Source organism: Equus asinus, chromosome 28 (genome assembly GCF_041296235.1).
Source record: "Equus asinus isolate D_3611 breed Donkey chromosome 28, EquAss-T2T_v2, whole genome shotgun sequence".
Classification (NCBI taxonomy): domain Eukaryota; kingdom Metazoa; phylum Chordata; class Mammalia; order Perissodactyla; family Equidae; genus Equus; species Equus asinus.
In genome coordinates, this window is record NC_091817.1 from 32,890,833 (window position 1) to 32,916,324 (window position 25,492).

At 46.4% G+C, this 25,492-nt stretch overlaps 2 protein-coding genes across 5 annotated transcripts in view; both read right to left on the reverse strand.

Moving 5' to 3' along the window:
- Window positions 1-16,540, reverse strand: part of GFOD2 (Gfo/Idh/MocA-like oxidoreductase domain containing 2) — a 41,283-nt gene extending 24,743 nt beyond the window's left edge. Inside the window, exon 1 of one of the 4 annotated variants that reach the window (XM_044760825.2) lies at window positions 16,243-16,540. In XM_044760825.2, coding sequence (XP_044616760.2) covers window positions 16,243-16,525 — 283 coding nt within the window. In that variant the 5' untranslated portion in view covers window positions 16,526-16,540. Of the gene's footprint in view, window positions 1-15,629; window positions 16,026-16,242 lie in introns of those variants that run through there. The other 3 variants (XM_014827743.3, XM_070500283.1, XM_044760822.2) reach the window with 3 other exon arrangements.
- Window positions 16,541-21,756: 5,216 nt separating this feature from the next.
- The window catches only part of RANBP10 (RAN binding protein 10), a 65,948-nt gene continuing 62,212 nt past the window's right edge, over window positions 21,757-25,492 (reverse strand). The window contains exons 8-14 of the mRNA XM_014827688.2: window positions 25,339-25,447; window positions 25,080-25,228; window positions 24,682-24,886; window positions 23,834-23,955; window positions 23,186-23,331; window positions 22,772-22,883; window positions 21,757-22,320 (exon numbers count right to left, since the gene is read on the reverse strand). Coding sequence (XP_014683174.2) covers window positions 22,190-22,320; window positions 22,772-22,883; window positions 23,186-23,331; window positions 23,834-23,955; window positions 24,682-24,886; window positions 25,080-25,228; window positions 25,339-25,447 — 974 coding nt within the window. The 3' untranslated portion in view covers window positions 21,757-22,189. The remainder of the gene's footprint in view (window positions 22,321-22,771; window positions 22,884-23,185; window positions 23,332-23,833; window positions 23,956-24,681; window positions 24,887-25,079; window positions 25,229-25,338; window positions 25,448-25,492) is intronic.

A 25,492-nucleotide genomic window follows, 5' to 3' on the forward strand; every position in this document is an offset into this window, starting at 1 on the left:
ACTATCCCTAACAGCTTTGTATCAGTTACAAATTTGATCAGCAGGCTATGTCTTCAACTCAAGCCAAAACAATAACATTTTTTTTTTAGTATATACCATGTGTCAAGTGCTTTACAGGCATCACCTTATTCACAAATATCAAAATATCCCGGAGCAGGTACCATTGTTATCTTCCTTTACAGATGAGGAAACCAAGGCTTCCATCATTTTTTGGATTAGGTATGTCAAGTAATTACAATTTCACTAACTATACTAATTCTCCTTTTGCCCAGTGGGATGAAAGGCTACATAAAATGCACAGCTGACATCTAAATACAATCATGCGTCACTTAATGACAGGGATACATTCTGAGAAATGCATCGTTAGGCGATTTCATTGTTGTGTAAACATCAGAGTGTACTTATACAAACCTTGTTGGTATAGCCTACTATACACCTAGGCTATATGGTACTAATCTTATGGGACCACCATCGTATACGTGGTCTGTTGTTGACTGAAATGTCATTCAGCAGCACATGACTGTAAATGATATTTATATGTGACGCTCTCCTGGATCAACCAATCCAGTAAACATACCAAGAAAGACTATATTGTTACTAAACACACACACACGGTCAGAACTGACCATAATTTCCTCAAGGCCAGTGACCAGCTGTTTGTAGCTTAGGCAGCTGGCATAGAGTTAGCCCTTGATAAATGTCTATTAGATGATGTTGTCCTTTATAAACCCATACACCTTGCAGTGTTCACCAGTTCTCTTTCTAAGTGTTCAGAGGTCATTTGTTTATAATATATGTTAGTGTTTTTCTGAGGAATCATCAGCATCAGGCTCAAACACCTACAGCTGGTGTTTCTTTTCCCACCCTTTGAAAACTGGGACAAATGTTACATTATCATCCATCTTCTGGCATCTCCCTCTACTCCACAATGCCTCAAAGTTTATTGACAGTACATAGGGGTATAGCAATGTCACCTGGTAGTTTTCTCAGACTCTTGGGATGTAATTCAAATGGACCGGGGAACAAAACTCATTGAGAACTGGGTATTCTACCATCCCCACGCCTGCTCTTTCCAGCTAGGTCTTCAATAAGAGGAAAAATATAATAGAGGAATTGAGTAGCTATGTTATCCTTTGTTTATCCTAATGTACCTCTCAGTACAGTCTTGTGCCACATAATGACGTTTCGGTCAACAACAGACCGCATATATGATGGTGGCCCCATAAGATTAGTACATCTGGCCTAGGTGTGTAGTAGGCTATACCATCTAGGTTTGTGTAAGTACACTCTACGATGTTGGCACAGTGACAAGATTGTCTAATGACGCATTGTTCAGAATGTATCCTTGTCCTTAAGTAATGCACGACTGTATACCTTTAAGAATGCTTTTGATTGACTGCCGGCTTTTTCAAGTGTCATTACGTGTTGTGCAATTGTGTCTCCCTGATCCTATTAAAAGCATTCAGCTCTTCAGAAGCTTACAGATGGATGAAGCCAGAGTGGTTCTATCCAAGCTATTTAAAAATGTATCTATAGGGCCGGCCCAGTGGCGCAGCAGTTAAGTGTGCACATTCTGCTTCTCAGTGGCCCGGGGCTCGTCAGTTCGGATCCCAGGTGTGGACATGGCACCGCTTGGCACGACAGGCTGTGGTAGGCATCCTACATATACAGCAGAGGAAGATGGGCACAGATGTTAGCTCAGGGCCAGTCTTCCTCAGCAAAAAGAGGAGGATTGGCAGTAGTTAGCTCAGGGCTAATCTTCCTCAAAAAAAAAAAGGTGTCTAAAATAGTTTGCCCTTTAACTATACTTTTTAAAAAATTACAAATTATGCTTTGTATTTTTCAGTGCCAGGCTTCAAAAAGAACCATTAGGGATTTCAATAGACAAAGTTATTGCCTTGTAATACTGTCTTCACTCTGTGCCACACAAATGCAATCAACTGATTTTCAGTCAAAGTATTAAATCAATTCAATAGGGAAAGGAAACTCAAAGAAATGGTGCTAGAACAATCAGATATCCATATGGCAAACAAAGAACCTTCACCCCTTTCTCTCACTGAGTACACAAAAATTAGAGATGGATCAAAGAGCTAAATGTAAAAGCCAGAAGCTTTTAGAAAAGCATATCAGAGAATATTTTCAAGACCATAGGATAGGTAAAGATTTCTTGGACAGGATACAAACAGCACTAACCCATTGATAAACTGGATTTCAAAATTTAAAAGAATTTCTGCTCATTAAAAGACATCATCAAAAAAATGGATAAGCCACAGACTAGGAAAAAATATTTGCTAAACATGTATGTAACAAAGGACTTGTGTGCAGAAGAACTCCTATAAATCGACAATTAAAAAGTGAACAACCCGATTTTTAGAAATGTCAAAAAACTTAGTCACTTCACCCCAAAGATATAGGAATGGCCAATAAGCATATGAAAAGGTGCTCGATATCATTAGTCATCAACGACATGCAAATCAAAACCACACTGAGATACCAACTAGAATGGCAAAAATAAAAAAAAAAGAAGATTGGCAACCCAAAGTTTGGAGAGAATACCGAGCAAATGGAACTCAAATTGTTGGTGGGAGTTTAAACTGGAACAATCACTTTGGAAAACGGACCGTTTCTTTAAAGTTAAACCTATGTCAACCCAATGACACAGTAACTCTATTGTAGATATTTACCAAGAAAGTGAAAACATGTCCACAAAAAACTCATATAAAATGTTCAGGGGCTGGCCCGTGGCCGAGTGGTTAAGTTCGCGAGCTCCGCTACAGGCGGCCCAGTGTTTCGTTGGTTCGAATCCTGGGCGTCGACATGGCACTGCTCATCAAACCACGCTGAGGCGGCATCCCACATGCCACAACTAGAAGGACCCACAACGAAGAATATACAACTATGTACTGGGGGGCTTTGGGAAGAAAAAGGAAAAAAATAAAAAAAAAATCTTTAAAAAAAAAAAACAACTCATATAAAATGTTCATAGTAGCCTTATTCATCATAGCCCCAATTAGGAAACAAACCCAAATGTTCATCAACAGGTGAATGGAAAAGCAAATTATGGTATAGTCATACAATGGAATACAGTAAAGCAGTAAAAATGAATGAACTATGAATATACGCAATAACATGTATGAATCCTAAAAACATTATGTTGAGTGAAAGATGCCAGGCACACATACCAGAAAAACTCCATACTGTAGGATCCATTTATTTGAAGTATAGGAACAGGAAAACCTTATTTACAGTGGCCATAGTCAGAAGTTGTTAGTAGTGGTGGTTGGGTGGGTGGGGGAGATTCACTGGAAAGGGGCATAAGGAAACATTCTAGAATGATAGAAATGTTCCATATTTTGTGTTGCATTGTGTTTACATCATGATACAACTGTCACAACTCATCAAATTGAATACTTAAGATCTGCGCATTAATTGTATGTAAATTATACCTTTTTTTTTTTTAAAGATTGTCACCTGAGTTAACAACTGTTGCCAGTTTTTTTTCCCTCCCCAAAGCCCCCCCAGGACATAGTTGTGTATTCTAGTTGTGAGTGCCTCTGGTTGTGCTAGGTGGGACACCGCCTCAGCACGGCCTGATGAACGGTGACATGTCCACACCCAGGATCTGAACCAGCGAAACCTTGGGCCACCGAAGCGGAGCACTTGAACTTAACCACTCGGCCAGGAGGCCTACCTCCAAAACCTCAATTTTTAATCACCATAAGTTGTTGTGTCTAAGGGCACAGAACACAGAACCTGTTTGCACCATGCAAACTCAGGTCTATAATCAAACTAAATGGAAATGCATGAATTAAAGTCTCTGTCATTTAAAACTAAACAAAACCTGTAAGCTTACTTTTGGGGATATCACCAGTATAGAGACAATGGCTGGAGCCAGGAGAGTAAGTTTTCTGAGGAATTAACGTTAAGCTAAGGCCCAATAATTTAATCAGTCTCGGCACTTGCTGACAGTATCTGAGGATGGCACTTTTCCCTAACCAAGGTCAAACTGGGAAAGCTGAGCCGTAGGTGTTAGGCAAGTCCTCACTGCTCATAAACAACTCTTACTAAGGAAAGGAGGGTTCAGAAAGGAGTTCTTCTCTGTATTGCTTTAGGCAAGCCAAGTTAATGATGGCTATAAGCGAGAAATGATGTGTAACAGTTTGTGGTTGTAACTGTACAGGTTGGGCAATAAGGCTTGGCACACCACAAGGATGGGAAGCCTTCACTCAGTGCCCACCCTCCAATATACCCCAGAACCAGCCCCACAGCTGGAGTTCCCAGGCAGGAGCAGCCTTGCAGAGCTGTGCACCCTTAGGGCACCCCTCCCTCCTCCGAGGAGGCTCCACAAACTGCCACAGACCTCTGACCTCAGACATTCCAAAGGGCCAGGATCAAGGGGCTTGATTGGGAATTAGATTTTTCTATGGACGAATTTTTTTCTGTACTTGTATCCCAATATAAAATACACTAAAAGAAAGCACTGTGGCCAGAGGTCAGACCAGGACTCTAGTTATTAAGTGAGATGGGCCCTCAACCTAATTTTAAAACAGATTGTGACATTAGCTGAGCTAATCATAGTCTGTGTTTTAGGTATTTACGTATAAAATGACATCTGTAACTTATGCAAATTAATTCATTAATAAATACTTGTTAAGTACCTACGTATGGGCCAGGCCTAGGCAAAGCACAGGCTACAATGGTGAGCAAAACAGATAGTTTCTGCCTGCATGGAGTTTACAGCCTAGCAGGAGAGATAAGACAACCAAATCATTAGGATTTGAATTAACCTTATTTAAAGGAGTGTTAAATGACATATCTGTAACATACTTTGAGTTCCATGTGAAAAATGCACTACCCACACTCTAGGATTGAATTATGATAAAAATACTGACATATTGGTAGTTCAGTAAAGAAAAGAAGACAGCAGTCCAAGGGCATAAAAAGCCAGTTTGAGGGGGCTGGCCCCATGGCCAAGTGGTTAAGTTTGCACACTCTGCTTTGGCAGCCCAGGGTTTCACCAGTTCAGATCGTGGGTGCAGAGGTAGCACCGCTCATCAAGCCATGCTGAGGCAGCGTCCCACAGAGCAGAGCCAGAAGGACCTACAACTAGAACATACAACTATATACTAGGGGGCTTTGGGAAGAAGAAGAAGAAGAAAAAAAAAGCCAGTTTGTGACTGGCAGGAACTCCCTTTCCCCAGAGCAGTTTTCAAGCCTCATCTATTGGCATTTTTTCAGTATAAAATGGGTCTAAAGGAAGTAGGGGGAAAGAGCAAAATGTTCAGAACATCAAACTGCACTTATGCAACTACCTTATGATGCAGTATTCAAGGCATCATGACTGACAACACTAGATAATTGGTCATAAGTACTTCAGTTACCTCTCAAATACAATTATTTGAGAAGCTTCAGCTACCCAATATCTGTCAAATAAATTAAAATGTTGCAAAATCCAATGGTCAATTCTCATCCTCATCCCACTTTGATGCAGACAGCAGCAGCGTCTGATATCGTAGGTTCCACTTTCTTTGTAACACACTTTGGTAACCATGGCTCACTTCATGATGATCCTATTTAGTCTCATGGCTTTAAACACTATCTATTCTCTGATGACTCCCAGAGTTAACAGCCAGGTCCTCTTCCTTGAGCACCAAACCACTATAAACAACTGCCTATTTGATATCTCTACTTGGATGTTTAATAGGTGTCCCAAACTTAAAATGTCCATGACTAAACTGGTATTTCCCCAAGCACCAAACTCACTCTTCCCACAATGGCTTCACGTCAGAAACTGGTAACACAAATTTTCCAGCTGCTAAAGTCAAAACCTTAAAGTAATCCTTGATTCTTCTTTTTCTCTCACTCTTCACATTTGATCCATTAACAAGTCTTACTGGCTCTCTACGTTTAAAATATATCCTGAATCCAACCACTTCTCATTTCTCCTATTGCTACCACCTTAGTTCAAGTCACCATCACATCTCTCTTCTACATTATTCCAATAGTTGAACTGGTCTCCCAGATTCTACCCTGCTCCTCTCCCCCATTGAGGTGCACCTGTACCCTCAATCTATTCTCAGCATAGCACTGAGAGTGACTCAATTAAAATGTTAAGTCAGAGCAAGTCACTTCTCTGCCCAAACCCTCCACAGGCTTCACATCTCTCTTGGAATAAAAACCAAGGTTCTTACACTGACCTACAGGGCCCTATGTGGTTCATCTGCATCCCCTTCCTCCTTTCATCTTTCTGACCTTATGTCCTACTTCTCTTCCCTTGCTCACTCTGCTCCAGCCACAGTGGTTCACTGCTGTATGTATCTCAGACATGCCAGGTATGCTCCCACCTCCAGGCCTTTGCACTTGCAGTTCCCTCTTCTGTAGAAATATCTACTTAGCTTACTCTCTCACTGCCTTCAGGTCTCTACTCAAATGTTATCTTACCAAAAAGAAGTGTATTTCCTCATTGTTTGTCTCCCCCTATCATCCCTGCTAGAATGTATACTCCTTGAGGACAGGGAATTTTTTGTCTGTCTTATTCACTGCTGGATACCCAGTGCCTAGAACAAGGCCTGGTATATTGCTGAAAAAATGAAAGATTTCAGACATCGTTTCTGCAGAGTTAATCAATAAACCAAGATGTATAACTGAACTCATAAAAACTGTATATATGTAATTCAGTAGGGTCTTTGGATATGTTCAAAAATGTAACAGAGAGATTACTCATGTCGCTAATCTAAGTAGTTTGGAGCAGAATCTGGTTTTAATGGTTCAGGAAAGAAAACGACCATTATCTATTAACAGAACAGCTCTGCCTGCCACTTGGGATTAGGAGAATGAGCTGCTGCTCTCAGTCTTAAACTACAACTTGACCTGCCAAGAAGGTGCCCTCACCCAGAATTGTCTCTCCAACTACCATCCCTCCTCATGACTCATGCTTATCAGTTAGCTCAGTCCCCTTGCAGTCACATTTCCTCCCTCTTAACAGAGAACTATACTGGATGTCAAGCCTTACAGGACCACAATGACCTAGCACTTAGGGACTATGTTCAGTCAAATGCCAACAAACAATGGTAAAGGGAAGGCAAGTGATAGTGGACTCAAACAAGTGGTAGTGATTCAAACCTAACCAGTTCATAAGGAACCACTCTGGCTGCGGTGAAGCCTTCCTGCCCCCACAACCAGTGCATCACCACATCTCATCAATTGGACCCTAATGCCCCTTGAATTCAACCACTGCTCTCTGGTTCCCTGAACAGACACCCAACAGTTCTCCTGGTCCTGACCATTTCCTTCCCCAGCCTTTAAGTGTCCCTAGGATAAAGCCCAAATTCCTTGATGGGACTCACAAAGCATCTCCTCAGTGTAAGCTGGACCCTTCCCCACCTCTCCACTTTACCCTTACACTGCACTAAACATGCTAGCAGCTACCATGTCTCACTCACTCCTTCAGTCTGCTCTGAGATTTTGGTCCAAGCTGTTTGCTCTTCCTGAAACAATCTTTTCTTACTTCCTCAGGCTAAGTCCTTCTCAGAAGATGTACTGGATATCCACTCAAACACCACTTCTTCAGGGAGGCTGTGCCTAGGCTGAGTTAAGCAATTCTGCTTATGGTTCCCAAGCAGCCTGGGCTTTGGCTTTCACAATGCCCATCACACCTCACTGGAATCACCTACACAGTGTCTGTCATGATGGTAGGACGTTGCTTATCTCACACATTGCTGTCACCAGGACTGAGCACAGCACCTGACACCCAGGAGGTGCTATGTGATGAATGAGGAATGAACTTACGAATAAGTGCAACAGTGAATGAATCAAGAAGTCAGGTTAAAGCCAGTATGGATGCTGCACTGACTAGAAGGCAACAGCTTTTCCTGCCTAATTCCTTCTTTCTGATTTTAAATATTTTAAAATCTTTTTATTTTTTTTATTTTTTTTTATTTTTTCCTTTTTCTCCCCAAAGCCCCCCCGGTACATAGTTGTGTATTCTCCGTTGTGGGTTCCTCTAGTTGTGGCATGTGGGACGCCGCCTCAGCGTGGTCTGACGAGCAGTGCCATGTCCGCGCCCAGGATTCGAACCGACGAAACACTGGGCCGCCTGCAGCGGAGCGCGCGAACTTAACCACTCGGCCACGGGGCCAGCCCCTAAATATTTTAAAATCTTAAAGAGTTTAAGCTACTTTGAATGATGTCCCAGAACTGATACCATGCAACATCACACTAGGAGAGGGGTGTCATGACTTAACATCTAGTTGTAAAGGGACCTATAACGTGAGAACCTAATTCTTGAACACGGTACAGGAGACAAAAGTGTAAAAGCCAGTTTTAAGTTTAATCTTTGTTTTGCAAAAACCAGGACCTGTTAGAGAAATAAATAGGAATGCCTTCCATGTGGCCTTCAACATTTGTCATGTACCAATAATTAATTAGGAAGGTGTGGCTAATTGTCCCTCAGCCTTCCTTTAGGCCCCTGCTGACACCTGGAATTGAGTCAGTGTGGCAGATAGGCTATCAGTGCCTCGATAGAAGAGCTGGACCCAAAGAGGAAAGACAAGCACACCTCACCATCAGAGCCCAAGCAGGAGTAAGTGGCAAGTATGCAGCTTAAGTTCTAAACTGCATCTTCATAGCAGAGGGACTGTCTACAGTACAGTTATAGCTCCCTACTAACCAGCTTGTACTTCAGTGTTTGAAATGGTAACATGATTCCTTTCAGCAGGACTGCTTTCAGACAGATGTGAAAATGTTTCTTTACCTGCACTTATGTTTCCATTGAAAAATAAAAGCCAAACTAAAGAAACAGGTATTGAGTTTTACAAATTAGTTACGATAAAGGCTTCGGTCTCTAGGTTTCAAAGACCCAGAGGCTCTATGGAGAAGGTTTAGTTTTCCTATGACTTGTTTGTTTATTTGAACAGTGCCTACACTGACTCAATGACATGGTCGCAGATTCCTCCCTCCTCATTGAGAGCAGAAACACAAACAGGACAAAGGAAAGAAATGCTATTCCTCCAGCTCCACAAGCTGACATGGCTATAAACTGTTAAGCAGCTACCGTGGAATGAGAGAGTATATCTAGCCCTGGCCAAGGATGTCGGTTCCCCAGCCCTCACGCCCCTCCACACAGTGTCCTAGGAGGGACACTAATCAAAGGCCTAATGACCTGTCCAATGAGGTGTAACTACCCAAAGTACAAAAGGATGAGCTAAATTGGGTCATAAAGAAGTAAATTTAACACCCAAAGAGGTATCCGGATCACTATTAGGTCAAAAAGTTAGCCTCAGCTGATTATTACAGTAGGAAAAAGTACTTATCTACAAGCTATATTAATTCTTTATTAAAATCTAGCAATAACAAGATTATTTTTTTTTCTAAGTTTGCCTTAGTGACTTCCAGACTGACATCAATCTGAAAATTCCATCCTCAGCCCTACTCTCTCCTGGAACAATTGTGTCTAATCTTTCAATTTCACTATGACTTTTACGTAAACCTTAACTTCTAATTTCCAGCCTTGACAACTTGTTCCAGCTCTGGCTCTATACTTCTAAGTGTCTACTGGAAATCCTTGGAGTGATCTACCAGCTTCTCCCAACCGAAATTCATCTTTCCTCTCAAACATGAACCTCCTCCTGTGCTCCCCTACCCCTTCCTGTCACCAGAGTACTTTCCTCCTTTAGTCCCCAATATTTGTAAGCACCACAATGAGGCAGGCATTACGCCAGGAGTTGGGACACACAGCAGTGATCCAGACAGGCCACGTCCCTAGAGCCTAGTTTCCATTTCTTGCTACACGCACAGCTGAATACCAGGGACTGATAAGACACAGGAACATAAGGGGTGTTCAAAGATCTTTCCTTGTGGGGGGCACGTGAACAGAGAGTCTGTCTTTCCCTTTAAATCACTGAGGTAAAGCCCATTTGGCCGTGATGCATGTGAAGTAACCAAGCCCAGAGAGGTGCATTACATAATTTGGTTTTACCTGTGGTCCTAAGAAGAGGGTGTGTTTTTAATTATAATGATGTATGTTTTTCAATGTGCAAACTTAATTTACTGAAATTTTCTTAGTGTTTTCCACCTTTTATGTGGATACAAGTACTCTGCTCCTGGGAAAACCGTTTTTTTTTTTTTTTTGAGGAAGATTAGCCCTGAGCTAACTGCTGCCAATCCTCTTCTTTTTGCTGAGGAAGACTGGCCCTCAGCTAACATCCGTGCCCATCTTTCTCTACTTTATATGTGGGATGCCTACCACAGTATGGCGTGCCAAGCGCTGCCATGTCCGCACCTGGGATCCGAACTGGCGAACCGCAGGCTGCCCAAGTAGAACATGCGTACTTAATCGCTGAGCCACTGGGCCGGCCCCTATTTCTTTTTTTTTTTTTAAAGATTTAATTTTTCCTTTCTCTCCCCAAAGCCCCCCAGTACACAGTTGTGCACTTTTAGTTGTGGGTCCTTCTAGTCGTGGCACGTGGGATGCCACCTCAGCATGAGTTGACGAGCGGTGTCATGTCCCTGCCCAGGATTCGAACCGGCAAAACCCTAGGCCACCAAAGCGCAGCGTGCGAACTTAACCACTCGGCCACAGGGGTGGCCCCAAAACTAGCATTTCTATGGCAGCAAAAGACACTCCAGAGAGTTACCCACCTGCCTTCCTTCTGGATTTCGGGTATGGGACACTCTTAGGGCACCCTGGAGCACAGCAACCCTGACAGGTGTTCTTTGTTACATTGGCCCCTGCTCACCAGGAAGGTTAAGTAGTTCTCCACTGCCTGCAAGTGCTCAGTGCCCTTCACAAGTATTCCTTACTTGTATGCAGAAAACTGTTTACCAACTAGGCCATGACCACACTCAGCTGTGATCTAACAATCTTTTAGTTGTTAAATGTGAGGTGTAAAATACTCTAATTTCAAGACAGTCTTTGCTACACCACCCCTTTTCTTCTTTTTCTTTGTTTTGGTTAATGTGTAATGAAGGAGGCTGGTTATAAAATACAGGATATATATGGGATACGCCTTCCTGAAAACAGCCATTTATTTTAGTATTTTAGAATTTTCTGATTATTGTTTAAATGATGCCCAACGTCTTGCCTCACTATTGAGACTCTAAGCTATTTCAGGACCAAGACTGGGTTTATATGGTATTAAGGAGATAACAGGTTCCTGAAATTTCACACTTCTAGGTATTTTGGTAACATTCCTATAAGACTTGGAAATTACTTAAAGGCATTTAAATGTTCTCTGCACAACAATCTTAGTATATCAGGTATATTAAGCATTGAAGGAAGGAGAAACAAAGACAATAATTTTATTTTATTTATTTATTATTTTTTTTTGGTGAGGGAGATTGGCCCTGAGCTAAGATCTGTGCCCATCTTCCTCTACTTTGTATGTGGGATGCCACCACAGCATGGCTTGATGAGCGGTGTGTAGATCTATACCTGGGATCCAAACCTTAGAACCACCAGCCACGGAAGCGGAGTGTGCAAACTTAACTGCTACACCACTGGCCGCCCCAAAAACAATAATTTTAAAAGAATAACCACCGTGACCAGGAGGAAGCCCAGGGCTGGGGGAATCAAAACAGCCTTTTACAACACAATGATTTAATTTTGAAAATAACATCAGATAAGGAATACTATATTTGATCACTTCCCCCATTGCTCTAAAATACAAGCTATGTCCCCCTAGCCCCTGGCACAGGAATATCAACGCAAAAGGCTGATAAGTTACAGGAAGTATGGCTGATCTCTCTACCATCCCCCATCTCCCTGACAATCACAGGATGCCTGGCATGACAAACACACCATCTCACATGCTCCCAGAGCCACCCCCCGGAGAGGGCCCTCAGAGATGATAACCATTTCCTAGCAGAAACCACCATCAGGCTGCAGAAACCATTAACCAGATGGAACATCCTATAATATGCTTTGGGATGCTGTGCTACAAAACCATCCATCAACAAGCACCAAAGAGACCCTAAGGGTCAAAGCTATCTGTTAGCAAGCACCAAAGAAATAGCAGTCTTAGAAAGCAGCATAAGATCTGTACAGTCATCTTTCAATTACACACATGAATTCATTACCTATGTGACTGCATTACTGTTTGGTTCACTGACACCTCAGATAGGAAACATCGGTGCTGCCTAGACCCTGCCATCTTTCTCCCTCCAGCACTTTTAACAGTCATAGAGCGAGAAAGGGCAAAGGCCCACAGAGAGAAAACCAGCTCACTATCCTCTACACTAGCAAGAAACTTTTAGGAGGGTTTGTTATTTAAAATATATGCTCATTGGGGCTGGCCCCGTGGCCGAGTGGTTAAGTTCGCGCGCTCCGCTGCAGGCGGCCCAGTGTTTCGTTGGTTCGAATCCTGGGCGCGGACATGGCACTGCTCATCAAACCACGCTGAGGCAGCGTCCCACATACCACAACTAGAAGGACCCACAATGAAGGATATACAACTATGTACCAGAGGGGCTTTGGGTAGAAAAAAGAAAAAAATAAAATCTTTAAAATATATGCTCATTACAGAAAATTGTGTGTTCTTCTCATGTTTTTTTTTCGCTAAGTTTTTACATTTGTTCAATGTACTTGTGATCAAACTGTATTCACAATTTTGTATCCTGATTTTTTTCATATACTATTTTGACATAAGCATTTTTCATCTTATAACAGACAGCTTTTAGGGTTACATATTTCACTGACTACAAGAACCAGCTTTTCACTTCTTTAGTCATTTTCAATTTGTTTTCTGTTATAAACTATACAGGTTAAGAAATTATGGTCCAGAAGTTATACGACTTGCCCAACGTTATCATTCTGAGCAAAACATAACTGTGAACGTAAATAATAAAGATTTTGAGGTTGTAAAGTGATATGGTAAATCTCAAAGCCAGGGAGACGTGTTTCTGGTTCTATTTTGGGGTCATCTATTCTCATGAGAAATTGAGAGCTGACAGTTTGAGAGTAGCAGTTATCCCAGGCCAGAAAGGAAGACTGCACTGTGTTCGGTACTCAGTTCCCACTCCTCACAGCCTTCATTCCTAATCCTTCATGGTAGAGGATGAACACAAATCCTCACAGAAGAAACTTTTGGGAATGGCTCTGAGAGGTGGTGGGGAGAGTGAACTATCCCTCTAGTAATTCCCCGCTATCCTGGGTCCCAAAGAGTATGGCATTTTGTCATTGGCTACCTTGAGAACTGCTAGGACAAAGGCACTACTTCCAATGCCCCTCTAAGAGCAGGAAATAAAGAATAAGTACTTAAAGATAGGGTTTGAGTGTATTTAGGTAATGCAGGAATATTCATCTCTTCCTTCCTAATGTTTAATCCCTATTTTCTAAGTGTTCATTCCCATCACCATGAGACAAATATTTACTCCATTTTTACTTTCTCGGTTTAAAGAGCTGGTACTTTAGTAAGCTCATACCTAACCTATGGCTAATTCATAAGTGAGTGTTTGAGTGTAGGAAAGTCTTACTGCTTTCATGTTTTTCTCAGTATCTCTTAACTTTCTGACTTTCATGAGCCCAAGCTTACTTCAAGTATCTTTCATTCCACACTTTTTAAAACACCTGACACCTAAATTTTTAGACTTTCTTGAAGTTTACTAATACAAAGATATTACTTTCGTATGTTAAGTGTTCCATTATTATACTGTATACGAATTCTCAAAAATAGCAGAATCTCCAATTTTTTTCCTAGATGCTGTGCAATTCCAATAGTGGATTTATCTTAGAATTGGACCTCCTACTATAAATACGCATAAGTGACTTGTCAGGCATCAGAAAGGCTCTTCTACTTCTAAGTTAGGGGTCTCTATCTGAATCCTGTGCTTTCTGAATACCAACATACGTATTACAACTTCTTACAACAGATGGTAGTGCATCCTCATTTCATTTCTCCTCTTAACCATATAACTAGAAAATCAGTTCAGTGAAAGTAGATCCTGTTAGCATTACTGGTTTATCTGCTATGTTGGCCTGTTAAATACTGTTGATTACTTTATTACAGGCCAGATTTGATAACTGCCCTCAGCTGCCCCAGAAAATGGAGTGGATGTTAAGTAATTATTTGTCAAAGGTATCACTGCTATAGCAATGAAGAAACACTTTCAGGATCTCTAAGTCCATCTTTCTCCTCTGAAGACAAGTGTTTTTCTGATTATAGGAGCTCAAAAAATGCACACAAATCAATGGGGCACACTCACCACATTTAAGCAGTATTTTCTCCAACTGCTCATTCAAGGAAGTATTTGCACTTACATTGGAAGCACCCTCAAAGCTCCAAAGACGGTAATTGTTCCCTTCCATTTTACCCTGATTTTGGCCTACTTGTCTCTCTTCTATCCGGGCCAACGCTGAAGTAACGAGGGTTTCTACACAGAATACAATGATTTTCATAAAGTTTTCTGACAGGATTTGGCTAACTGTGCCAATTTTCCCCACAGATTACATATTCTTCTGATAATACCCCATTATATCGCTCAAGGTACTTACACAAAATACTTCCACAGATGCAAGAAAAGTGAGTAATAGACACAGCCACAATACCCATGGTTATGGTCTGGCATTGATTTATGAACCTAAGACAAAGCCCTCTTCCTTAAACAAATCTGACCTATTAACATCATCATACTTTCAATGTATCTTCTCTTATCACTCTGACAAAAAAATCAGCACAGTCTAAGATACACTGAAAATTAGTTTTATCAAGCTGGCAACAAATTGACTTTGATGATTAGAATCAGTGACCATCTTTAGAAATCACACTCTTTTTCCCATATTACAAATCTTTGTCTTTTTTGGGTGGGAGGAGCTTCTTTTTCTTCGCTAATCCTACTACTAGCGGGTTTTAGTATTACTATAGAAGTCATATATCTGAATTTTCCTAGTAAATAAAAATAACAACTGATCAGACTCAGACCAATCATTCCATAGGAAAAGTAGGAAAACCAGATGGAAGGAGAAAGCCTTTCACAACAGAATCTTAACCTGTAAAATGGGGAGTCCACTAACAATTGCTGAAAATTTTCACCTCTTGGTTCAGACAGATTCTCTAAACTTCTAGTCCAAAAGTAGTAAATCTTTCACATTTTCTATAAAATGGATGGCCTTAAAACTCTTTTGTTCCCTGGTGTAGCTTTTCAGAAGGAAATAGGGTTCCTTATCAAGAATGAATCTAGTTCTAAAAGACAATCATCTTCTCCATCTCTCTCCATATCACGATAATATATTAAACGCCTTTTCTAATTTCAACAGTTTTTCCCTTTAACTGAAAGGTCACACACTAAGGGCCCTTCCTTCGGAGACCTTTGTGCCCCAAAGCTTACAAAGGTCCTCTGGGCGGTGCCCGGTCCCGGTTCTGGATACTCAAAGGGCACCCACTTTCTTCCTCCTGTGTTTTGCCCTCAACATGACACTGTGAGAACAATGAACACAAATAAGGTGGGTTATAACCTTCGTTGGTGTCTATCCTACGCAGTTTTAAACTTTTCTATTCCTGTCCTGTTCTTTAGATTCTGCCGTGGTTTGGGAGGTAAACTTTTCACACAGCCATTCACAAGTCCTGATCTCTCCGCCCCCTCTTCCTTCCTCACCATTCATGTGATAACGCATTGACGGGAACACCTTACCTCACCTTTTGTCTCCGCAAGTCCATCTGCTTCCTTCCTGAGCTTCAAAGGTAACCCAGGGCCATCGAGACGTGGCCAGTGGGCACTTGGGGACTGGTAGAGCCACCTGCACCTTCTGGAGGGTCCCTTCTCCCACCTGCCACCTGAACACTCTTTCCTTTAATAAAGATTTACCCCCGAAAAGTCCCATCTCGCTCTGAAAGACGATGGACCAGCTATCCCAAAAGCCCTTTGTCTGAGGCTTTCACATCTCACATCCTTCGCCACAAAGCGTTGGTCCTCACACAGGTATGGGGTCTGTTCGGCACCGGACGGGGGAGCCTGGGTTTCTGCGTCCAGTAAAGGGATGGGTTATGGCCAAGCTCCTTCCAGAAGCCAAAACGCTACAATTCTACGACCCAACTCGCAAGTCCTATTTCTGAGGTGGAGAGGGCGAACTCCGGGGCGACCCCCGAACTCCGCGCGGGCGCTGGCAGTTAGAACGGCCCCCTCCAGCCCAGGCTCTGCGTTATCTCCGCCTCCAACCTCGGGTGGCTGGCCGCGGAGGAGGCCCGGCCCACCCCGCTCGCAGCCGCGCCATGCCCTCCATCCTCACCCGCGCCGCGGACCGCCCCTCACCTGGCACGCTGGCATCGCCCACCCCGCTGTGCACCCGGAGACCACGGATCCGGACCAGTCTCGGCGGCCACCAGCTCTCCGTGAGAGAGGCTGGCGAGGACACGCGGGCCCGGGAGTCTAGCGCTCCGCCACCCGGAACGCGCCGCCTGGTTTCTAAGGAACCGGGGGCTCTGGAAAGGGAGGGGCACGACGGCGGGGGGCGGGGGGGAAACGACGACTCTGCGCATGCTCCCTGACGGGAGTGGACACGCGCGGGGAGGGGCCGTGACTGGGAGCTGCGCATGCCCGCTCGTCGGGGGCGGAGGTTGAGTAGCCTGGATGGGGGCCCTGGTCATTCATTTCCGGCGTTGCAGGCGGCGGTATGAGCTGTGTTCCAGTCTCGGCTTATTTACGGTCCGCCGCCCGGCCTCAAGAGCGAGGAGGTTCTGGGAACTGTGGTGGGCCTCTGTTGTCTTGTGGTGAAGGAAGATCTGCTGTTGGGCAAAGACCTATCCTGGCGGAACGCCAGTTCCTGTCGAATTCGCCGGACCTCCCTGCTTCCTGACTGCTAGTGACTCTCGCTTTTCTGTTCTTTCAGGTGCCTGTCTGGGTTCTTCTTCCTCTGGGTGTTCTTTAGTGTTCCTTAGGTATCAGCTCTTCAGGACTGTGACCTCAGTCCTCCTGATCTCTTTAGAGCCTATGTCCCCCCAAGTAAATACCATTTTGTAACAAGACTACCCTTTGGTTCACCAGTCTGTCCGCTAGAGTAGTGAAACCTGTAAGCCTTAGTGTAAAATAGGCTATGTTGGAAATGTAGGATTAGGGGTTATTTCTGCATGGGGAGCCTCCACCCCTGCTTGTCTGAACCTCCCAGTGAGAGTCTGGACCCATGCTCAGCTGGCATTAGGAGGGCGGCCCGGCCCTCTTTCCAGAGCAGCCTGTGATGATAGAACATATCAGCTGAGCTGAGGCAGTTTTCCCGCTGAGACTTGCTGACCAGCGGGGCTATCCCTGGAACCTGTCTTCTGCGGGGTTTTATCACCCTCATTCCTTTCCCCCTGGATTCTCAACAGCCCGGCAGAAAGGCAGAATCAAAGTGTCCCTGTGTTCCATGTGTCTTAGTCATTGTTCAAAGTTTCACTCTAGAGTAGGGCTTCTTGATAGCAGCATTGTTGTCATTTGGGGGCTGATAATTCTTTGTTGTGGGGGGCTGTCTGTGCATTGTAGGATGTTTAGCAGCATCCCTGGCCTCTACCCACCAGGTGCCAGTAGCACTCCAATGCCAGTTGTGACTACCAAAAATAGCTCCAGTTGTTGCCAAATGTCCCCGGGGGAGGCAAAATCACTCCTGGTTGAGAACCACTAGTCTAGAAGGAAATGAACCTACTCTGGCTTTACATATGCAATCAGGACTTTTGTGCTTAATCTAATACTCCATTCCTCCCTCTACCTTTTCCCTAAGAGAGTTCTGGAGAGTAATAGTCCTGTAAAATGCCCGAGTGAAGCATTCTGCAATAATATAAGTTTGGAAAGTACTGAGTTAAGCTAAATCTCTTAGCACAGGATTTTTAGAGCTTTTAATCAGCTGGTGACATTCAGAGTAAACATCCATGACAGTTTTCCTAATTTACTGGACCACAGAACCCTTTTCCAGGAACCACGGCTGAGATATAGTTCTGCATGCTCTCCTTCAGCAAACCTCCCCAACTCCAGTGACTTTTAGTTACCACCTGTTCCCTTCTGTCCTTATATTATCTTGTGGCGCCATTATCTATCCGTCACCCCAACAAAAAGCCTGCATTTCCCTTGTCTCCTGTTTCTCCTGTCTCCCTCACACCCAGTCACTCATCCTTTTGTGCTAACATTTATCCCCTAAATATTTTTCAAACCTGCCTTCTTGCGTCTGCACTACTACAGTGGCCTCCTAGCTGGCTTCTTTCCCTCCCATCTGTATTCAGTCCTACCTTCAGGTGGACACTAGTATAATCTACTGTATCCCTCTGCATAAAACCATGGTGCCTTGGGGCAGGGGAGGCAGAATGAGGCAGGAACAGGGAGCACCTCATGGAGGCAGAGTGCTTACATGTACTGCATCCCTATGTGCCAAGCACTACCCTATGCGTGCTATAATCCTCTACCTCCACAGGGTAGAAGGCTTAATCGCATTTTAAGGATGGAGAAACTGAAGCTGAGAAAGGTTAATTTCCCAGAGTCACCTAGTTAGTAAACAGCAGAACTAGGATTTTGAGCATGAGCTCTTTCTCCTGAAACTAACATGAAGCTAACCTCAATATCCCTCAGACCTCTTTTTGACTGGCCAGTGAGAAAGATAGTGTATTTGGAATGTATTAAAATCTTATTTCGACAGGAGGTGGTGCTGTGGCCCGCCTTTTTGAAGCTGAATTTGCTTTTTGTCTCAGATTAAAGTTGTTTTGGGAAGAGCATTCAAGCTTAGATACCTATCATCTTTGGGGTCTTGCAAACACCCAAAGTCTTGAGGGTACTTGAGGGCGCACCAGGGGCCTGGGAACTCAAGAGGTGGGCTGAGAAAGGGCCAAGCCCTCCAGGACAGGGTATGCCACACAAGGGGTGCCAAACCTGGTAAGACTCAAAACAGAGACCAGACACTCATGACTGCTCATGGATGTATATTTTAATAAAAATAATTCTGTCAAAATACAACAGGAGTTTTTTCATCTCTCAAGTACAATTTAATAGGATGTTTTGTATTAGAATTCTCTCTAAACCCTCCCACGCCCACAAGTTTCATGCTAATGCCAAATATCAACTTGCGAAGACAAAGGCAGAACCAGTGTGCACAATGTGGAGGACATCTGTTTCAGCTGTGGTTACTAATGGAGGAAAACTCTATGCAAAGAGGCAGTGCCTGAGGCAGCCACAGTCCACAATCTGGCCACAGGTCCGGGTACATGGGACTGGTGGTCAAGTAGAGCTCTGCTGCCTGGCTGCCTCAGGGCGTGCATACCTGAGTTGTGAGCAACCAAAGGAACTTTGAGTTCTGACAGTTCTCTGCTTCATCTTTGTGCTTGCTTAAGGGGTAGGAAGGCGCAGGGAGGCCAGGTAGTCCCCACTTCTCCATCTCTTGGTGTCCCTGTTCTGATGGCCTGTACCCAGCAACAGACCCATGTAGGTAAGGATCAGGGGTTCTGGTCTGCCAGTTTCTGCTCTGGAAGGAGTGACCATTTGGTGGCGCAAGGGGAAAAAGGAAGGAAGGAAGGAAGGAAGGCTGCTTCTCCAGGGCTGAACAACCCAACAGAGCCAAATCTTCTTCCTGTCCCCTTGGGTCAGGTCCAGTCCTTCACCGGGGCTCCTCCCAGGTGCCTTCCCCACTCTCGGCTCCCAGAAGCAGGCTGGTAGGCCTGGGTGTGCATAAGGGGCTCCTCTGGCTGGCAGGCAGGCCCGGACTATCACCAAGACAGTCGGCTCAAGCAGCTTGGTTTTGGTCCTCTCCATGGCTTGTGGGGCAAAGGCTTATGTCCCAAAGGTAAGCTGTCCAACTGGGACAGAGAGCCCCTCTGGAGAGGAACAGAGTAAACAACTTGGACTCAGCTGAAACAGTGAGATAAGGCACAGAAAATGGGGAGGTGGCCATGGGTACTGAGTGCGAGCCAGGTGGACACCTATCCCCAAGCAGCACACAGCTGTCCTGGGCCCTCCTGGGGCCTCTCTCAGCCACTCCACAACCCAAGCCCAGGCACCCATCCCCATCCCTGACACACCCCTGAAGGTACCGGCTGCTCAGACACTGCTGGAGGCCTCGCCAGCCTAACCCCTCACTCGCCATTCATCTTTAGGACTAAACAGTGTTGCCCAAACCATGGAGATAAGGTTAGTCCCAGCTCTGCCACTAATTTGCTGTGTGACTTTGGCGAAGTCACTTAATCTCCTAGGCCTGTTTCCTTATCTGAAATAGGAGAGGATTGGCAGAGTAGATGTTCTCTGAACCCCATTCCAGCTGCAAAAGCCTCGGGTTTTAATTCCCAATCCTGCTTGGTTCTGACCATTCTAACAGCCTGATGTTTCTGACCTCTGGGTTTGGGAGCCAGACATCCCCAGCCTTGCGCAGGATGAGTTTCCTTTACATACAAGACAACACCTCCTCAACAGGCCATGGTCTGTGGGCTGCCAGCTGGGGCCCTGGTGGGGCCCAAGAAAAAGCAGCAGCCGATAGGGTCATGTCCCAAGGCATAACTCTGGGAGAGCACTGGGCTAGGGCCCTGACTCCATCACCAGCAGTTGGTCCAACTCAATCACTTTTCTTGTTGTCCAGCTATGGGCGTGGTGGGCACTGAATGTCTCAGGCTGTACCGACCATTCCCATGTCCACTGAAGGAGAGTGGGAGCTTGCCTAGTCCAGATCCAGGCAGGGGCTGCAAGTTCAACTTCTGGCCTTGCCCCTTCAGGGGCTGCTTGTGAGCTCCCTCTCACTGTGAAGCAGGTGGGGAAATCCCAGCCCCTCCTGGTGCTCCTCTGGGTAGGCCTCCTCCCATTCCTCCTCCTGGGCAGTTAGTCCTCTCCACAGATGGCCTGCCCAAGTCCTTGCAGTCATTTCAGCCTTTCTTCTCCTGACTCCTTGATGGCAGTATCAGGACTGTTTTTGTCCCACCAGCTGTGAGGATCCATCTGAAATGGCTGGTGGGACATTTGTAAAGCCCATGAGGTCCTTCCTCCGGCCCCAAATACTCATAACAGTCTTTCCTAACAGAGGTCGGGGCCAAGGTGCAGTGACACCTGGCCAAGGGGGTCAAGGGTTCTACACACTCCAGCGACTGGCAGCCCAAGAACCTGCCTCCGTAAGGTCCTGGCTTCTCAACAGAAAGCATCGATTCCATCAAAGCTGTGCAGAGACGGTGACGATCCAGGCAGGAAGAAGGTTCCCCGGTACTCAAGGGCCTCTGTCCTGGGAACGGAGACTTCCTCCCCACAGCCTGACACACAGCAGCTCTCAGGTCAAAGGCAGGTAGTTTCCAGGCAATCAATTTAGAGTAAATGAATTATTTGGCCATCGTAACAACAAGGGAAGGCAGGATATTGAAAAACGGAGAGAGAGAGGGGCAAGACAGGCAGTGAGAGGCAGGGTAGAATGGTAGCGTGCTGGCCAAGGACCCTCTGCTCCCTTGCTTTGCTGTGTAGCCCTGGGCCAACTCATCCCTTCTCTGAACCCTCGGCCTTACAGTTCTCTGCTTAGTCCAGCTCTCAGGGGCCTAGGGACGCACACCTCTCAGATTCTGCAAACCAGCTTAGCCTGACCTGCCCACCAAGTGGCCCCCTGAAACCTACTGGGCTTCCCTAGGCTGCAGCTGGGCCTGTGGCTCAACAAACGGGAAGCCTGAAATAAACAAATCACTTGGCTGAGGAGACAGAGATGATTCTTTTTTAATGAGTTGGACTCAAATAAAAACATATGGTGTCTGGACAGCCTCACCCAAGAGGTGCTGGACCACTAATGCTACGATAAATACTGTGTCTTTTTTTAATATATATATATTTATATATATAATCTCTTTTTTTTTTACTTACGAAAATAATAAGCTATCACCAACTTGGATAGGCTTTATCACTAAACTAGCAGAAACCAGCTCAGCACAAACTCTCCAGAGATAAATACTGGTGGCTCAGTCAGGAGGGAAAAAAAAAAAGATTAAAAAATCCCCAACCCCTTCTCAAAACAAAACCCCCTTTCAAAGTAGGAGGCGCTACATGAGAGTAACCAGCCAATACTGTGTCATAGGCCGCTGCACGTGAAGGGGAGAGAAAGAGAGGGCAAGGGGAAAAAGGAAGGAAGGAAAGAAAGAAAGGAACAAGGGGAGGGAGAGGGAGAGGCCAGGCAGGAGGAATGGACTCTGCCCATGGCTTCTAGGTCCCTGCGCCAGGTGCCTATGGAGGGCAGGGCTGCTCCAGCCCTGGGGCCGAGGGAGGGCCAGGCGGGGCCAGCCAGCGTGGTCAGCTAGTGCAAGTAGTCGTCGACTCTGGCAAAGGAGCAAGATCCCAGGCCCGCTCGGGCCATGAGCCGTAGACATTCAGATGCCTGGCCCAGGGCAAGCATCAGAGGGGGCTGCTTTGGCAGGTTCTGAGACTCTGTGGAGGAGAGACAAGGCCTGGTCACTGCCCTGCCCAGGGCTTAGGCAAGGTCAAAGTTCCCTTGGGAGCAGAAAGTTGGGGGAGTGGACAGAATCTCTTGGAACAGAATGTTCATGTGTCTCTGCGTGAGTGTGTCCCAGCCACTAGGCTATGGCCTTGTAGCCATGCCAGGAATCTGAGGACCTTGGCTTTCTTTAGAGTAATGGGCTGGCCTGGTCCCATGGATGCAGCCTAGGGCCCATTATGATCTAGCCAGCCAACTCAGTTGGGCAGAGGGAGGTCAGGGTTCAGGTTCAGCCATAGGAGCCCCAAAGTCCTGTGGCCAGCAGAGGGCACCTGGGCAGAGCTCACTGTCCTGATTTGGACAAATAGTAATTCCTAGGCAGAGAGGAGAGGGGGCCACCCCAGGTACTCATGGGCCAGCTTCTGTTTTTGTTAATCCACTTACCTAAAATGGCGCTGTTGAGGGCAGCGCACACAGGCTCCCTCTGGATGGGGTCAAGCTGCTGGCCAACTGGGCAGCTCCAGGGGTCTGAGTATGCCAGCAGGCTAAAGGCATCCTAAAGGACAGGGCACTCTTGAGAGGATTGTGGCACACACTTCTATGGTTCCAGGGGATACAGGGCCCTGCATGGTGCCCAGTGAGGGCACAATACACCCTGATTGTAGGGTTGGGCAGAGTTTTGCCCTCCCCAAAGCCTAGAGAGGGTGGAGAACAACCTAGATGCCCCGTTTCCCAGTGCAGACTTGACTAGAGCCTGCTGTGTCCTGTTGCTGCTATCCCCAAGGCCCTCCCAGAGTCACCCTGCCCCCACCACCAAATGGAGGCCCATTCTGTATGAGAGCCTGGCTTGTTCTGTACCTGCAGCATCTCTGTGTGGGCCAAATTCTTGCCGTACTCCCGGCCCAGCTGCTCACTCAGTGCCTGTAACTCACGGCCAAACAGGATAATCCTTTCTGTGGCAGCCTGGTTGCCCCCGCAGAGCTGCCGCCGAGGATGCCCATCATCTGTACCCAGAGCCCAGCAGAGAACACATCAGGAGGGATGAGGCGAGAAGGGGAGGACTGGGGTGGGGACACCAAAGATAATATGACAAGAAGGACCTTGAGGGGGGTAGCAGCTTCTGCCAGAGGCAAGTGAGGGCTGGGAGGAGCAGGTGGACTATCCATAGCTGAGGTGCTCTTAGTCCACCTAGCACAAGGTCTAGGAGTCAGATAAGAATCAGAAGTTTTCCCTCTTCCCACCCTGTACAGATGCATGGGCACTCATAAGGGTGCCCACTCTAAGTCCCTCTAGCCTCAAATGCAGGGGCTCTGGTGTTGGCAGCAGGCCAGGGCCTTCCCACCTCAAACACCCATTCATGACTGGCTAAGGAGGCAGTGAACCAGCTCTGGCCAGAGCTTCTCAAGCTGCCAAAGCCTGCCCATCCCAAGCCCCTCCCAGTGGGGAAAGGACATCTAGCCTGAGCATTGCCACCTGTGGAACACCATGTGAGGGCATGGCCCTTACCCATGCTGGACTCATCTGTCTGCAGGTCCTCATGCTTGTAGGCGCCATTGACAATGCGCGTGGACATGCTCTCCAGCACACCATTGGGGTAATGCTCTGCTTCCATCTCCATCTCACTGTCACTGTGAAGAAGGGTTGAGGAGTTGGCCAAGGGATGTGATTGGAGTAGCCTGATTTGGTCTCCATTCAGGCTTTTGCCACAGGTTGCTGTGGGTAAACTGAGGGCCCCTAGGAGCATGAAAGGATAGCTCGGGCTTCCCAGACTCCAACACTTGGCCCCTACTGTGATGCCAGCTATCCCCAGAGGCCTGTCACCTGATTCTCACTCTTGTCCCATGCTGCCTCTGTGATCCTCCCCTCTCTGTCTCTCCTCCAAGTTGGCACACCCCTTCTACACATCGCCCCCACCCTTAATGACTGGGGCCTAGGAGCCAAACCCAGGTCAACCCTGAGGCAAGTCTTGAGGCTGCTGAAAGCCACTTGTAGTCTGCAGCCTAAAACCCCTGCCTGCCCAACATGGCTGCCCACAAGCCAAGCCCAGTAAAAGCTTCCTCAATATAGACCCTGAGGTTTTTGACAGCTCTGGTCTCCTCAGAGGGGACCACATTCTCAGCCTGGCAATGTCAGCGCCTCTGGAGAAAGACAGGGCCAGGGAAAGTAGCAGCTGAATCACGGGAAGGGCCAGCAGCCAGAGTCAAAGCCTGGCCTGGTGGCTCAGCAGCTACCAATCCAGGCACAGACCTGGAATGGAGGTGGGAGGAGAAGGGCACGGGGCGAGACTCCAAGGACAGGCTGCACTGGGCCCAGCTGGCACAGAGCAGAAGGAAGAAGCAGAGCAGGACAGGCACCTGGTCTCCTGGTTACTGGTGCTGCTGTGGGGCTGAGACTTGGTGGAATCTGTTGAGTTGGACTCCGAGTAATTGACGGAAGAGGGGGATGAGGAGGATGAGGAGGATGAGGAAGAGGAGGAGGAGCTGGGCGCAGGGTATTTACTGTGGTTCTGTTTGTTCTTGGTGGACGCAATGCCATTGCTGCAACTCGGACTGTCTGCTCCTAGAAGCCGGGGAAGAGTCAGAAGAGGAGGGGCAGCTTGCCATCTAGTAGGACCCCAGGAATAACCACAGTGGTCCCATTTCCCATCCCCCAAATCCAGCAGTGAGCCCTGAGCCCAGCCCAGGGAAGGGTAAGTGGGTGGCCTTTCTTCTCCACACCAGTTCTTCCCAGAGCCCTCTGGAGAGTGGCTGACCTGTGTTGTGCATGTGGGAACTACTGGGGCCATGTCGGGGGCTGAGGTTGGGGGAGCCAGGATAGCTGTCCTGGGACTTGGGGCTTCGGGAGCTCAAGCTGCGGACCTCACTGTCAGTCCCATTCACCATCTCCACAAACTGTCGGCACCTGCAGAGGGAGCAGAGCGGCAATGCTCTGGACTTGGTCCGGCTCATATGTTCCCACCACCAGCTGAGAGGGGCTGGGCTATGGGGAAGCTGGTGGTGTCCAAAACGTACTTGAGCATGAAGAGCAGATTGGGGTTGTGCTCCAGCAGCCCTGGGTAAAAGCGCTGTGTGGTCTCAATGGCCTCACCCACACGGCCCTCCAGCACCAGTTTCTGGATCTCTGTAGAGAGCAAGAACATGGCAGCGAGCAAGAGGATGCAGACCC